This window comes from Typopeltis vanoorti, chromosome 4 (assembly GCF_054136105.1).
Source record: "Typopeltis vanoorti isolate ZY-2024b chromosome 4, IOZ_Tvanoo_1.0, whole genome shotgun sequence".
Lineage (NCBI taxonomy): Eukaryota > Metazoa > Arthropoda > Arachnida > Uropygi > Thelyphonidae > Typopeltis > Typopeltis vanoorti.
This window is the reverse complement of record NC_143552.1, coordinates 151,974,227-151,991,699: the sequence shown is the minus strand read 5'-3', so window position 1 is coordinate 151,991,699 and position 17,473 is coordinate 151,974,227. Positions and strand designations below refer to the sequence as shown.

The 17,473-nt window shown below is 37.4% G+C and overlaps 1 protein-coding gene across 2 annotated transcripts in view; it reads right to left on the bottom strand.

Annotated features, from left to right (window-relative positions):
- The window catches only part of Ing5 (inhibitor of growth protein 5), a 109,662-nt gene that overhangs the window by 85,587 nt on the left and 6,602 nt on the right, over positions 1 to 17,473 (bottom strand). For both annotated transcript variants that reach the window (XM_090391517.1, XM_090391518.1), the window contains exon 2: positions 5,182 to 5,253. In XM_090391517.1, the coding sequence (XP_090247643.1) occupies positions 5,182 to 5,253 (72 nt within the window). The remainder of the gene's footprint in view (positions 1 to 5,181; positions 5,254 to 17,473) is intronic.

Below are 17,473 nucleotides of genomic sequence, written 5' to 3'. Positions count from 1 at the left end.
TTATTTCATTGTCCCATATATGTAATTTTTTATTTTTATGATATTTTTTGTGTGTTCCTAGACTTTCATATGCTGCTGATGCGATAATTTCTTTAATATTATTCCATTCTTTCTCAATGTCTTCATGTTCTTGTTTTTTTCCTAAGTAGTTATTAATCCTCTGTCAGTATAAATTTCTTATACTTGAATCATTTAGTAGTCTTACTTTGTAATTAGATTTTGTTTCTCTAGTTTATTTTTTGTAGCCAGTTTGGTGGAAATCTTAGTTTTGCCTGTACTAAATAGTGATCTGTGTCAATTTCTAGCCCTCTTCTAACTTTAACATCTAGGAAGAGGTTTGCTGCTTTTTCATGTGTTATAAAGTAGTCTATTATTTTTTTTTTGTCCTCTTGCACACCACGTATATTTATATGTTTGTAAAATGTATTCATTATTTTTAAATTATTATATATTGTATAATCAATGAGTCGCTTTCCATTTTCATTTACTATTGGTTCTCCAAATTTTTGTATATTATTGTTAATTTTTTTTCATTCCTATTCTGGCATTAAGATCTCTGGCTATAATTATATGGTCTGTTTTATTTAATTTTACATATATTCCTTGTAACTCTTTGTAAAAGTAATTTTCTTCTTCGTTTCCTTCTTCAGGGACATACACTCAAACAACTGTTAAATTTTCTTTATTTAATTTAACAGTTCATTTAATTTAATCACACTTTATTTAATTTAATCACACTTCTAATATTCTTTCATTCCAGTATGTATAATGAGTTATTTTTGCTTTAATTGATTTATGGATCCAAATCATTACACCAGCTTTTGCATGTATTTGTTTGTCCACTCCACTATATATAATATTGTAGTTAGCTGTTTCTTTTGTTCCTTTAAGTTTCTGTAAGAACTGCAATTTCTATATTTTCATCATTTAAAATTTTATCTAATTCTTCTTCTTTATGTACTATGCTTCTAATGTTCCATGTAGCATATTTCACCACGTTTTTCTTTTTCCAAAGTTTCTTAACCTTTTCCAGTTTGCGGTTGTTTCCCACTGTCCGGTTTGGATTTCATTGAGACTTGAAAGAAATATGTGTTTCCCTATGTCAAGTGACTAGCATGACGATAGGTATCCTAGTGGTGGGGCTGCCACCTTAAGACAACTAGGCTTGCCTTTTTTTAGTAGATAGTGGAAACTACAGTTTGAGAGGAAAGAGTCACCCTCCCCCTCGAATTGCTCTAATAGCACTGAGGGAAGGAGTAAGAAGTAAGAGAGAGTGGAGGGAAAGAATAGTAGAAGGCCAGTCTCCAGATATGATATACCAAGTGTATATTGTATGAAGTAAGATCAGGTCTAGCTTGAATATCTTGGGTTTGCCATGCCCGTACTCACCAATGTGAGCCCCTGAGAAATAGTAAATTTCAATGCCAAAAAAACTCAATCCTATCTCATTACCTGCAAGAAAAATCCTTCCTTTCCCTCTCATTTTTGATAAGGTTCCAGTTTCCTTTCAAGATCAACTTTTCTTCTTGGGTTGACTGTCACATCCAGTTTATCCTGGCACAAACATATTACTCACATAGCCTCCTTTTCCATTCTAAACATTACTTTTCTTCCTCTCAACTCCTAACACTCTATAAATCTCAAATACATTCCACTTTGGAGTACTGTTCCCACATTTGGAGTGGAGCACCTAAGACCTCTGGAAGAATTCTTGATGATATTCAGAAGAGGCTGATCCGCTTAATTGATGACCCTTCCCTCACAGATTCCAATCACTTTATCATAGATGCTCTGTTTCAGCACTATACCTTTTCTATAGGTACTTTCATGGGCATTGCTCCTCTGAACTGGCTGCTACCATTCCTCTACTTTCTTCTAACCATTGAACTAGAGCAACCACTGTCCAGCTTTGAACACACTGAACTAACTTCTCATCAGCTTCCCTCATTCCATCCACCTCTATTCTTTGGAACAATCTCCCCCTTCTGTTTTTCTCAATGAGTACACAATCTCCCACTCTTTAAAAAACATTAACAGGCTATGTTTTCTCCTTAATCACTTGCCTACACATCGCACTGTAATGTTATAGGTCTTGTGACCTTTCATGGGTGGGGTCAATATAAAAAAAAAATAAAATAAAATAAAAAACCTAGATGCAAAATACAATACAAGATACAATATACCACCTAGATATAAGTAGTATATTGCCAAATTAGTAATATATTAATTTGGACAAATGAGTAGGGTTGTAGTTTTAATATTAATAAATAAACAAAGTGCTGCACCTTGGAGTGCCAAGATATGGATGTGTACTGCATTGGCAAAATGGTGCTTCGGGAAGTAGACGAGATTTGGGATTTAGGGGATGATGATTAACAGTCAACTAAAATTCAAGCACATCATATTGCAAAGTCTTTGAAATAACAAATTTGAGCACAATAGTATATGTGTGATCTGACCAGTATGTTATATGGTGGCACAACCACCTTCTTAGCTCTACTTTCAGTGTACTCCTTATTATAGAAGATTACTGCTATAATTACACTTTCTGCAATCTGCTATAATAAGGAGTACACTGAAAGTAGAGATAAGAAGGTGGTTGTGCCACCATATAACATACTGGTCAGACCACACAGACTATTGTGCTCAAATTTGTTCATCTGATTTTCACTGTGATGTGGAAACCCTGGAGAAGATTCAGAGATGAATAAAGGTAATATCAGGACATTGGAATGCTGATTATACAGAAAGGTTGAGGGCATACAAACTGGAAGGTTTGGTGGATAGGAGGAAAAGAGATGTTAGATATATTTAAGTTGGTTTTTTAATGGATTAATACAGAGGGATTATAAAAAAGAGTAAATGGTGAGAAAGAAAAAATGAGAGACCACCTTTATGATGAAGAAACTTGTGAGGAGTAGATTTTTTAGATGGAGAGTGACGGGTGAGTGGAATGCAATCCCAGAAATGTATTGTGAATGCAGGGAATATAAATGATTTAATGCTAAATATGATATACCAAGTGTTGCTAGTTAAGTGGACTTCCCATGGTTCTGTCAACTCCATGGAAGATGCACAATAATGATAAGTGCATAAAGTGGATCTTAAAAAGAAGTTCAGCAAGTAGGTCTGTATGCTAGAACCGACCAACTGTCCTGAGATCGTGCCATGAGCAATGACATAAGTTTCTTCAAACTTTCCATGGCCAGTGCCTAGAGGTGGTTAAGGTTAGTCAGTAAAATCCATACAGGCAGTCACAGTACTGATTACCGTATTTGCCGGCATATAAGACACACTTTTTTCCTTTGGAAATAGGGCTGAAAAACAGGGTGCATCTTATATGCCGATACTCAGATACTCACAGAATAGAAGATGTTAAAAATCAACTCAAGGAATTGAAAACTCAGTTAGCTGTAATTCCAAGAGGTCTAACTAGTCAGCTTCAACCTTTAGATGTCTGTATTAATAAATTTAAGGAATTTTTGAAGGACAAGTGAAACAGCTGCATGCAGTCTTCAGATTTTGAGGTTATGCCACCAGGAAGAAGGAAGAGGCCTAGCATAGCATTTCACAAGTTTGTAAGTGGGTCAAAACTTCATGGGATGCTGTGAAAACTTAGAACAGTGGTTAAATCATTTAAGAAGTATGATATTAGTAATGCACTGGATGGTACAGAGGACAATTTGTTGTATGAGGACTCAGATTCTGATTTAAAAGAGGTTTCAAGTTCTCTTCATTTAGCTGTGAAGATGAATTTCTGGGTTTTGACGAAGAAGATTAAAAGGTGGGTACTCTTTCCTAGTTAGATTAGGTATTTGTTGAAAGTAGACCTACTTATTACTTTATATTTGAAATACTGTAAATTCATTATAATATTCAGTGATAAAGTTTTTTCCTAAAAAATGTGTACAAAAAAAAGGGGGGGGTGCGTCTTTTATGCCGGCAAATACGGTAATTGGTGGAACTTCAAGTGATGAAGAAGTTGACTGTCAATGACTACCACCTGCAAGAGAATCAATATAAGGAAAATGACCCAATGGCTGACTTGCACACATCATCTTCCCCATGGACTAAATATAGGCCCTTCCATGCTGTAGGACAAATACCAGATGAGTATGATAGAGTATAAAAAACACAGGCTTCAATCCTGGAGTACAAGTCCTGATCCCAAACAAGAGCAAGAGGATAACCATTTGAACCAAAAAACCTATTGGTATTGAAGCTATTCAGGATTCTTCTCTTTCAAGTAAAATACCAAAGGAGGCATGTTCTAGTACAGTGGAAGATGATCTGTGCAGGAACGGGAGGTGAGGAATGAAGCCAGAACATTAGCTTGGGGGGGGGGGGGGAGATGATGCTACCTGGCTGCAAGAGAGGTGAAAGAAACTCAAGAAAAGACATGTCCTCTACATCTGACCCTCCTCTTCTCAAAATTGGATCTGGAGCAGTTGCTATAAGAAAAGCAAGCTACAAATCAACAGTTAAAATTAAAAGCGTAAGAAGACAATCTGATGATAAGTCAGATATAAAGACAGGGTTGTATACTATAATAAATTTAGTTTAATCCTTTATCCAAGTGTGAGCAAACAAAGTTTACACCTGAAAATATCTTCAGGACTGGGGTAATAGTACTTTTATCAACTGTCATTTATGCTTTATACAGATCATGTTATTAATGAAGATTATCATAAACATGATATTAAATATGAGATATTAGTTTCCAGTCATTTCTTTTGTAGATGAGGTTAACTTCTTGAATACATTTACTACAGGTCTTATTCAAAATTAATCAAATTACTGCCAAAGATAGTTTTTGTTTGTTTGCTATTCTCCTAACTCAAGAGTTTCTTCCCACATACTGGCAACTGGTCCATAAAGACAGATATAAAAAACTGAGTGCGAGGTTCACTGCCTTATCCCTCTGAAGAGGAAGTCAAATATCAACCCAGCAACATAGTGATATGGGATTTGTCACCTTATCTGAAAAAAAAAAAAAAAGATCAAACATCAACTCGTCAACACTCAAATAGTTTGGAATTCACCACCTTATTCTGGAAGATAACAAACATCAACTGTTCAGTGATGAATAGTACTAAGAGAATTATGAGTAAGAAGAACACCTGTTAAACATTCTGTAATTTCAATATTAATTAACAAAAGTGGTGGCTAATAATTTCATACCCTGGGCACGGGTGTCCAAATCCCTCATTAATGAAAAATTCCTTTGTAGTTCTGATGGAAGTGTTTCCAAACCTATATTCACAAAAAAAAAAAAATATATATATATAATATTAACTTTATGAGAATAAATAAAATAAATAAATACATTTAGCAAAATCAGTTAATTATCTCTCAGTGGAAATGATTTTATCATATTTAAAATATAAGACCTCACTTGGACTATTGTGCACAGGTCTGATCTCCTGATTTCTGTTGTGCTTCTCATACAGCGGAGAGAGAGAGAGAGAGAGAGAGAGAGAGTGTGTGTGTGTGTGCAAAGGAGAGTGTTAAAGATGATATCAGGATTGTGGAGTACTGATTATGAAGAAAGATTGAGAATTTATAGACTGTAGACATTAGCAAACAGGAGAAAGAGAGGTGATATGACTGAGACTTACAAACCTTTGGAAAGGTCATACAGGATTTTAGTTGATGGAATTTTTTAATTTATGGAGGGTGGGGGAAAGGACAAGAGGGTATCCTTGGAAGCTAAGAATGAATGCTGCTAAGAAGGGTGAGGGCTAGATTTTTCTCTCATAAAGTGGTGTGTGATTGGAATGGATTGCCTTTGGATGTTGTGAGTGCAAGCAGTGTGAATTTATTATTATTATTATTATTTGACACCTTCAGGAAATCCAAGGACTCATCAATGGAGGGGGTGCATGCTTTACAACTCTGTCTCCACCATTCAATCACTAACTGACAGCAACTACACCAACACCATCTACCACCACTGGTATTTCCACAGACAATCAGACAATCACAAACATCCATCCCAAGGTAGGATTCGAACCCCCAGACTTTAAGCTGGAGAGCGGATATGCTATCCACTTGGCCAACCATTCCAGCAATGATTTGAATTCAAGAATAAGTATGATAGCTGGTGCATGTAGTATGTGGCCTCTCTCAATAAGTCCCTAACTCCCTGGAGGTCTCTCTTAATAATAATAACAATGCAGAGAATAACAGGAAAAAATATAACTACAAAACTAATTAAGCATATTTAAGAGGTGGTTATAGATGTCTGATTCAAACTGCTGGCCTGGTTAGTCAAGTGGTTAGCATATTCACTTTCCAACCAACAGGTTGTGGGTTTCAATCCTGCCACAGGAACAGATGTACACGATTGTCTTTTTAGATGAATTTCACTGTCCAGTGCGAGATTAATGCATCATTTATTGAAGTACTGAATTGGCTTGTAAAAGTTCCATGTTTGGCCTCTAGAGCAGGGTTTCTGAACCAGACAAAAAATGAATAAGAAATACAAAACAAATTATAATTGTTTATAAAAACAGAAAAAAAAAATCTTTAGCCTACTCATGGTACTAATATATAAATAGGTTTATAACCTTTTGTGGGTGGAAGTTACATTAAAAAAAAAAGCATATACACATATACAACCTACAATGATGTACTGATGTTATAACTCATTCTTTTAAAGGATATTTCGTATCCTTTACTACATTAATTTACTGTTCTTAATATGTAAGGCAGTGCTTCCCAAACTTCTGGATGTCAGGGCCCCCTTTGGAAAAATTTAAATATTTCACGGCCCCCTTGAAAAAAATCGTAATATAGACATATATTATTATAATATTTATTGCATTTATATTCAATACAAAACATACACAGCGAATATTGCAAAAATCAAATGCAAATATTACATTTTTAGCATCTTACATACACATTTGGCATGGCACATTATCTCATATTTTTATATAGATAGATATATTGTTATTGTACATTTGCATACATGAAACATAAAACTATTAGTAATAGAGAAAGAATTAAAAACATAAAAGAAGTTTAATAACAATTTAATGTGAAGGATGTGTTTCAATACTACTACACAAAAAGTCAATATCAGGTGAAATATTTGAAGCTGCTATTCTTAAACTTCTGCTTTGAAATGAAACTTATATAAATAAGCATATATTTACTAATATTCATTAAGCACCGAAATATGCAGGAAGCAAAATTTGTGAACCATTGTGTGATTTTTTCCCATTAAAATATAAAAAATAACAAAAAAGAAATAGTAAATAATAAAAATTAAATACGTTTCTTTTACGATAAAAAAAATCTGCTTAGTCTTAAAACATTTTAAATTTGTTTTCATTATTTCATGGCCCCCCTCAACAAAACCTATGGCCCCCAAGAGGGGGCCATGGCCCACAGTTTGGGAAGCGCTGATGTAAGTATTGCTTTTGCCTATATGTTTTGTTCACTCTAAAATGCGAGACTAACTTGATTGTTCTTCGCTACTTGTGGTAGAAGAGCTATCTACACATATGACCGACCCTGTGATTGATCACGTGTATTAATTAATTAAACAAAGGATTTGTCTCAAGTTAGAGCCAAATCCTTTGTAATGACTATCTGGAGTTACTCCTCAATTAGGTACTGACAAATTTATTTGTTTTAGCTGTGCTAGCCAATACCTTTAGGTTAGAAGAACTCTTAACGAAGCAACAACTCCAGAAAATATACAAAACTGATCAATCTATCAAATACACTTAATATCAAATTACCTAAATCACTTATGCTACTTTTCGCTTGCAGTCGTGGTCTCAATTACGTTATTCTATCCCGCTCAGGTTCTGATTAAAATCAGTGGTGCATTGGATTCAATTTCAGGCCACAAGTCAGGTTAAAATACAAAAAATACATTTACTGAAGTCTTAGAATACATATCCAAATTATACACTCAACTAAATTAATGGCATTCTAGGTTATAAAGCTAATTATGACAACAAAATTCGATACTACTGAACCTTATCATGAATTATTACTACTAGAATAATTCTTAGTTCTCATCAATACACCGATCTACAATTTCCTCCAAAGTAGTTATTCTATTAACTTCGTTAACTACTTTACATGACATGCATAACATAATTCATCTATACAATCACTCATTAATATGTTCAGCTAAGACACTGCTACTAAATAATCACTAAGAGTTCTATAATAGAATGTTCCTGCTAACTAATTCATAACATTTCTTCCTGTTCTCAACAAAAGAAACACTAAAGGTTGTACATTACCAACTCTCAGGAAATTCATCAGGTCCATCACTTATTCTTCAACTATTCTTACGAAATGCTTGTTCTTTATCTGGACGATTGTCTCACATGGCTTGACCTGGAACTCATTATTAGGTTTCTTCCTCCAAAATGGACTAGAATTAGCTCAGCTTAATTTTGATACACGTGGTCGTTCATGGCGATCATCGGGTACAGATCTCTACGGAAGGCTGACCACGTGTCCACGCTTGGTGCACTCCTTTGCCCGCTTTGTCTCCATCTGACATGCAGTTTTGAAGGTTGTATTCAGCTACTCATCTCCGAAGATGTCTCGAGCCAGGACCCTGGAACCACGGGTGTCGATGCCGAGCCGAGCAGCAGAGGACTCCGGAACCCAAGAAGAGACGAGAAGAAAAAAGCCCTGAGAAAGGGGAGCAGACTCCTTTTCTTTTCCTCCTTCAGTGCCCCTGTCACTGCATTACGTTTTCTCCCTGATACCGATCTTTTTGCACGCGAGACGATCTCCTTTGCGGCATCTTCCGGGAAATTACGAGCTCGCGCCACTCCTCGTGCATACTTGATTGCCGCAGGTCAAACATTTTTCCGAAAATTTTGCCAGTGAACTTTGAACTCTTATTCTTACATCGTAATGAACATTTCTCATAGAATATTTCTTTCATCATTAAACTTTACAAAATAGATTACATTTATTATTTTTCTATAGAGTAATTCTACATTAAAGATATTCATCTATAAATCCTTGAACAATCTGCATGTTTACCTATGCACAAGTATATCTTTGTTGATTTGAACTAGTGAAATCCTGAATGAAATATTTCAAAAAAAAAAAAAAAACTCTTCATTCAAGATCTAACAAAGGTTTCCGCTTTTTAAAAAAAAAAATTTTTTTTTTTTCAAAAAATTTTTTTTTGAAATTAGCAGCTTAAGCACCCCAAAAAAATTTTTTTGGGGTGCTTAAGGGTCAAAGCTGTATAACTGAGAGGAGACCTCCACATAGCCTTTAAAGGAATGCGGAGAACCGACCAGGGCTTCTGACCTAATGTCCAATCCTCACCTTCTCGTGGTGCACCCTGTTGGGTATCTACTTTGATACTGAACGAACGAGCATGGGCTGGCAATTTGGGATTTAGCTGACCAAATTGTATTCTTATTGGTTAAACCAAAATAAAAAATGACGGTACAACATGACAAAATTTCATGCCGGCTGGGGCATCGCCCGGTTAAACAAGGCCCCCGTTGTTTTCGCCAGGGAACCAGGGCGAACAGCGAAAAGTCAGCTACTGGAACAAATCTGAAAACAAACCCCAACTCAACATCACCAGAGTTAAAGATCGGTACTATCAACGTAAGAAGCCTGAATGGCAAAGAAATGGAGCTAGCTGAGGAATTAGATAAGTACCAGATCGACATAATAGGGGTGACTGAAACAAAAAAGACCAAAACTGGTGAGATCTTTCTGAGCAATAAATACAAAATGTTATATTCAGGCAATGACAATCAAGGAAAAGAAGGAGCCATAGTATTCAACACAAAATACGAGGCTAATCTTCTTGAATGGCAGTCAGTCTCAAGTAGAGTAATGTGGCCAAATATGAGAATGGGGAATTGGACAATGAGACTTATTTGTGCCTATGGTCCCACAGAAGGTTCTACTAAGGTAGAAGTGGAGGAATTTTTTGAGGCTTTAGAAAAAGCAGCTGACACAATGAAAAAGGAAAATTTGGTCCTTGTTGGGGATCTAAATAGCAGAGTAGGAAATGATTGTGAGACATACAAAAATATTTTGGGAAAATTTGGAGAAAAGAGCAAAGCTAATAATAATGGCAAATATCTGTTGGATTTCTGCTCAGGACAGGGACTGGTTATTACTAACACCATGTTCCAACATAAAAATGTGCACAAATTCACATGGAGAGAATAGGCTAGGAATAAGAAAAGTCTCATTGACTATGTTATTGTTGATAGTGATGTTTTCTCCCTGGTGCAGGACACCAGAGCGTACAGAGAATTTGAAATTGGAAGTGATCACTATTTAGTCTTGAGCAGGTTAAAATTGAATTTCATATTGAAAAGAATAACATGTAAGAAATTTTTAAAGCGAATAAAAGTTGAGCAGCTCTCAGATGTGAACTAGACTAAAATACAGAAAGATTATTGAAAAGAAAATGAAAGAGTTTGAGAACAGGAATCAAACCTTGTAGATTCAGTGGCAAACTCTGAAGAAAACATTGATTGATTCTGCCAGAGAGGCATGTGGTGAGGTTGTGTGCAAGGATAAAAAAATCAGCACTCCTGGTGGACACAGGAAGTTAAAGAGGCAGTGAAGGAAAAGAAGAAAGCATATCAACAGTTCCTGGCAAATAAGTCAGCTTTTACTCTTACAGAATACAGAGACAAATGTAAGAAAGCTAAACAGTGTGTAAAACTAGCTAAACAAAAGTCATGGGAGGACTTTGGCAAGAATATAGAAAATAAATATCAAGAAGGTGGCAAAATATTCTGGAGGTTGTTGAAGAAACTTAGGAATGGAGGAAAGAGTGCTGTAAACGGAGTTAGAGATGATCAAGGTGACATGAAAACGGGAGAAAAAGATATCCTTGAAGTATGGAGTAATTACTTTGAAAAACTGCTAAATGAAACAAGCAGTGATGACAGTACAGTCGGAAAAAACACTGACCAGGCATGCAGTCAGGAATACATATCCATACTTGAAGTAGAAAAAGCCATCAAAGTCTTGAAATGTGGAAAGACAGCAGGAGTAGATGATATTCGACCAGAAATGCTGAAGTATAGTGGTATAAAAGTCTTACAGTGGCTGCACTGCATAAAAGTTCAGAAAGCCTGGACAGAGGGACGAATTCCCGATGATTGGCGTAGAGCTCTCATAGTACCCATATATAAAAAGGGAAATAAAACTGAATGTGAGAATTACAGAGGTATTTCCCTACTGAGTGTTCCTGGCAAGATCTATGCAAGTATACTTGAGAAAGAGTTGAGAAGAATTGTGGAAGAAAAGCTTGATGAAGAACAAGCTGGATTCAGGCCAAATAGAGGCTGTCAGGATCAGATCTTCACTTTACGACAAATAGTCGAGAAAGCATGGGAATATAACAAAGATCTGTATTTAAGTTTTGTCGATTTGGAAAAGGCATATGACAAAGTGCCAAGAGAGAAGCTATTCAATACGCTGCAGTTATATGGTGTCAATGGGGCATTATATCAAGCAATACTTAGTCTTTATTTGAGTTGTAAGTCAGCAGTTAGAATTGAAGTATAGGAAGATGGTTTAATGTTAAATCTGGTGTGAGACAAGGATGTACATTATCCCCTCTGTTATTCATTATCTATATGGATCACATTATGAAGGAATGTGGTATTAAACCTGATATCAAAATTGGAGATGTTAATGTCAGCTCTTTGCTTTATGCAGATGATGTTATACTTCTAAATAAATCCGCTACAAGTCTGCAAGATTCTCTGACTAAATTGAATAACTGTTGTAATAGATATGGTATGAAGGTCAGCAATAAAAAGACAAAGACAATAAAAATAGGCAGAATCATTGAAAATGTCAACTGTGTTGTGAATGGAGAACCTGTGGAACAAATAAAACATTTCAGCTACTTAGGCACGATTTTTACTGAAGATGGTAAATTAAATATAGAAATAGGCAACAGAATCAGCAAAGCCGGTATGGTGGGAAGTCAATTGAATAAATTCATATGGAATAAGAAAGAAATTAGTCGGAACGCTAAATTAGCTGTATACAAGACAGTGTTCAAACCAGTTTTAACTTATGGATCTGAGAGCTGGGTCAGAAATAAAACACTTGACCAAAGACTAGAGACTGCAGATATGAGAGTCCTGAGAAAGATTAGAGGCGTGAACAGATGGCATCAATGGCAATATCATATTAAAAATGAGGATATTAGGAAAGAACTTGGCATTGTCAGCATCCAGGAATGTGTTAGCAGAGCTAATCTCAGGTGGTATGGTCACTTAAATAGAATGGGAAAGGAAAGATTAGCAAAACAAGTGTTCTCTGCCAGGTTGGCAGGAAAACGACCCAGAGGAAGACCAAGATATAGGTGGATTGATAAGGTACAAAGTGCCTTAGATGATAGAAATATAAGATCTGATAATGTTGGAGTCTTGACAAGTAACAGACTGATTTGGAGGAAAATTGTAGATAGGAAGTTAGTAATGATGTAATTTTTTCATGTAGTACTGTCATATCCTGTACACCCCTTGAGGGTACATGGCAGGAATTTGATGATGATGATGATGAAAAATTTTTTTTAAGTAATCCCTCAAGTCTCTGGGAAAGACCTGGCCATTTCACCTGGGTCTCAGATCATATCTTGACTGGGTTAAATTTCCAGTCCAATCATATGCCTTTCTCCTCTCTCATCTTTTTGAGCTTGCTCATCCTTATATAGGGTGTCCCAAAATTCACGCAAGAAGTAATTTTGATAGAAAACACAGGTTTTTAATTAAAAATTGTAATTTCTTATTGATTCATAAAGTATACAGTATAGGGTTATGCATGGAATAGCATATCGGGTAAATGGCCTCCACGGCTTTGCTGGCACATACGCACTCTTTTGTCAAAATTTTCTATGACCATTTTGCATAAATGTGGCTGAATTTCGTTGATACAGCGCTCAATTTCCTCCTTCAAGGCGTGGGTGGTCGTGGGCTTGTTGGCATAAACTTTAGACTTCAAAAAACCCCCCCAAAAAAAGTCCAACGCCGTTAAGTCACATGATCTGGGCGGCCAATTCTGATCACCAAAACGAGAAATTACGTGACCAGGAAATGACTCATGCAGTAATTGAATTGTTTCTCGGGCTGTATGGCATGTGGCACCGTCTTGTTGAAACCACATGTCGTCCACATCTATATCTTGCAATTTAGGCACAAAAAACTGGATTATCATGTCGCGATAGCGAGCACCATTAACTGTTATTGCCTTACCAGCGCATTTTCGAAGAAGAATGGACCGATGATGCCTCCAGCCCAAAATCCGCACCAAACAGTAACACGTTGTGGATGCATTTGTTTCTCAACAATCACTCGTGGATTTTCTGAACCCCAAATGCGACAATTTTGTCGATTAACAAAGCCATCGATGAAAATGAGCCTCATTGCTGAAGAAGATTTTGTTCGAAAAATAAGCATTATTTTTAAAATATTGCTCAACAATGAAAATGCATTGTTCTTTCATGTAGCGCTCCATTTTTAATAACCCTGAACTGTCACTGTCACGCTGTCTTTTTTCCTCGTTGGCAACACTTTACCGCACAAATGGCGCTAAATTTAAATCTTGCGTGAATTTTGGGACACCGTGTAGTTTGTGCCAGAGTGACTTCTATGTCTGTTGTAGTTGGGGAATGGGTCATTCGCGGCAGGATGTTCTTCCTCCTCTTGGTTGTTGCCTTTCTCTGCCTTGTATGCCGTAGACTCCACTTCGTCATTGTTTCTACGGTAATTATCCATTAGGCGAGAGTTCCTCCTTTTTTCCCCATATACTTTCTAATGAATCCCCCAAACACACCGGTCTATCTGATCTACATTTGTACAACTTTAACCGGTTCGAGTGCACAACCATAGTCTTTCCTCGACGTGCCCTCTCTTTTATCTTGAAGGTCACTGGAGACAACTTTTCTAGGATCTCAAATGGCGCCCGGCGGCGCCCCTTCCAAATTTCCCCCTTTTCTTGTTGCTGGAGTTTTGTTCCAGGAAGACCAGGTTCCCTGGTTTCAGATCCTTATATCTTCTTAGCTTATTTACATATGATCTTGCACATTGTGAACAAGTATTGCTAGACTCAGCTACCAATTCATATGCCACCTTGTTCTCCCTGATTAAGTTGTTTAGATAGTAATCTATGTCAGGGAAACTTGTAATGACTTAGGAACTTCTGAAATCATTTGGGAGCAGGGGCTCGAAACCATAAAGTATGACTGCAGGGGGGCCTCCTTAATGGCAGCATGAAGAGCAGTCCTGCATGCAAACAGGGTGTGTGCTAAATGAGTGTCCCAGTCCGATATTCGACTATCCACCAGTTTGGAAAGAGTGTGTTTCAAAGTTCTGTTCATCCTCTCGCACATTCCGTTTCCCTGTGGGTGATAGGAAGTGGTGAACAATTTTTTTTATCTTTAACAGTTTACAAAGCTGTAACATGACCTCAGCTGTGAAGTTAGGACCTTGGTCTGATAGGAGAGTCTGAGACATTCCATATCTGTAAAAAATTAGTTTAAACAGCTTACCTGCTACAGTCTTTGCTGTTTGATCCTTCATGGCTGTAGCTTCTGGAAACCTCGAAAACATATCTATTATTACAAGAATGTACTTGTTGCCCTTCGAGGTGGTGAGAAGTGGGCCCACAATATCCATGGCCACAGCCTGAAAGGGACACGAGAGGATTGGGAATGGCTGGAGAGGAACCTTTCCTGTGATGTTTGATTTCTGTTGGCATAAGTGGCATGAATGAGAGTGGATTCAACATCCACTCTCATTCCCTTGCATACATATCTGTCCATTACTCTTTTCCATGTTCTATTAAACCCTTGGTGACCTGCCATGAAACGTGTAGAGCACCCAAGGAATCATGACTTTCGGAACCAGGATTTTGTCCTTCCATCTCCCCTTAACATTTTGTTTTGACAACAAAAGACCATTATTATCTATGTACAAGGTGTAATAGAACAAATGCTTGTGCGAAAGCTTCTCACCATTTGATAATTTCTGGTATAACCCCCCACCCACATTGGATCCATTTTCTGAGCCTCAATTATAACAGGTTTCTCCCAGATCTGAAATTGGGGAGGAGTAAGTTCTCTCTCCCTCTTCTCGTCGGCCTTAAGTATGGAGTCGATAATTTCCTTATCTGGGCAGTCCACTGGTTCAGAACCTAGAGACCTTGACAGGTAGTCTGCCACAACATTTGCCTTCCCAAGGATATAATTTACTTATATATCAAATCCTGCATTTCGAGAGACCAACGTATAATCCTCTTATTTTTATCCTTCATGGATGAGATGAAGGACAGAGGCTTGTGGTCTGATCTCAGGATGACATGTTGCCCCAATAACATATACCTGAACTTCCCGAGGGCATAGATAATGGCCAGAGCCTCTTTTTCTATCACGGAGTAGTTCCTTTCGGAAGAGGAGAGCTTTCTGCTAATGAAAGCAATGGGTCTGAAATCCTCTCCTTCCTTTTGTTCCACTACCGAACCAATTGTATCATTGGAGGCATTGGCTAAAATAAAAAAAGTTTGTCCGAGCCTGGGATAAGTGAGAACAGGTGACTTAGTCAAAGCTAAGTTTAGGGATTGGTGGGCACGTGAATTTTGCCCCCTTTTTTGTCAGTCTCATTATAGGCTCCATTAGCTTAGAACACTCGGGAATGAATTTACGATAGAAGTTGACCATACCCAGGTATCTTCGAATCTGCATCACGGTGATGGGGACTCTGGCTTTCAATATGGCTGTTACATTACTTTTAGTGGGAATTATCCCCACCTTACTTACCACGTGTCCTAGATACTCCACTTAGGAAGAACTGACACTTTGAACATTTCAGCGATAAACGGGCTCCCTTTAGTCTATCCAGATCCCCACCAGGAGTTCCCTTAAGTTAGACGAGTAGACTAGCAGATCGTCCTGGAAGCATATGACTCCCTTCCCAAACATATCAGAAAGAATAGTATTCATTAGACACTGAAAACTCATAGCTGAGTTTCTGGCTCCCTGAGGAAGTCGGCAAAGTTGATACTTTTGCCATCTGGTGGTGAAGGCAAAGTATTTCCTATTCTCCTTCCTGAGGGGAATCTGAAAATAGCCAGAGTTCAGATCTAATTTTGAAACATAATTTGCTCCTTCCAGGCCCATCAACAAGTCTTTGATCTTACACACAGGGAAATCTATGGGTTTGGTGACTTTGTTAACTTCCCGTAAATCTAAAACAAACCTCAGGTTACCATTTGGCTTCTCTACGAGGAAAAAAGGCCTGTTCCACCGAGAGTCAGACCTCTCGATAATCCCCGCCCTTTCATATTCCTGCAACAACTTTTCTAGTTTGTCTAGGTACTTGAGGGGGATTTGATATTGCTTGACATATATGGGAGATTCTGATGTGATCTGCACAGCATGTTCAACCTTATCAGTGCAGGATAGGGAGGCAATCTCTTCTGTAAATACATTGGGATATTGATGGAACACAGAGTGAAAAAATTTCTTGATCTCCGTTCTTTCATGATCCGAGCTAGATAAACTTACAGCATCATGCACCAACTTTCCATTCAATTGAATCTTGTTCTAAGTTATTTAATTCAATTTTCATACTCTTGTTTGCTTCCCATTCATTTCCTGTCTTAAACCTTGGTCTGAACTTCTTCCCACAAAGGGATAATGTTTCACTAGCAAAGTCACACATGAAGTGATGTTTTTCTAAGAAGTCAAGACCTAATATGACCTGATTGCTCGTATCTGTGAGCTCAGGGAGGATTAGCACTTCATGTGTGAGACTCACTGGGAAACACGGTATGGAAAGTCTTATAACAACCTTGGTTGTTGAGAGGAGTTCAACCTTGGCAATTCCCATGATTCCAACTGGTTTCTGTAATTCAACGAAGTTATCGAGAGTCAAAGTATTGAATTTCTTAACCAATGACATGGGAATCACAGATACATGTGTCCCAGTGTCAAACAGGAAACTACATGGGATTTCCTTGATAAACCTCCTACTAGGAACAGTGGTACTCTTCCTTGTACCTCTGCTAATGCTACACTCTGCATTCTGCAAATGTTGAAATCACTAAAATCGCCCTTGCCGACTGACCCACTATGGTGTGTACCAAGGTTCCTTCTTTTCCTACCTACATCTTGTTTCTCCGTACTTTCCTTGTACTGATGTTCTAGAAACTTCAGATGATCTGAGCCCTTATCAGAATCAGACTGACTTGCTTTCGTATTTTAAATTGAGAGGGATCAAGTTATTGTTCCTCTGTATCGAGCCTTGATAAGACCACATCTCGACTACTGTGACCAGATCTGGTCACCTAGGTTTCTTCTTGATTTCTTCTTCTTGGTCACTTCATCCAGAGGTGAGTGACCAAGATGATAACAGGTCTATGGAATGAACCTTATGAAAAACAAGTTGAAGATTTGTGGTTGCAGAAATTGGTTGATAGGCGGAAA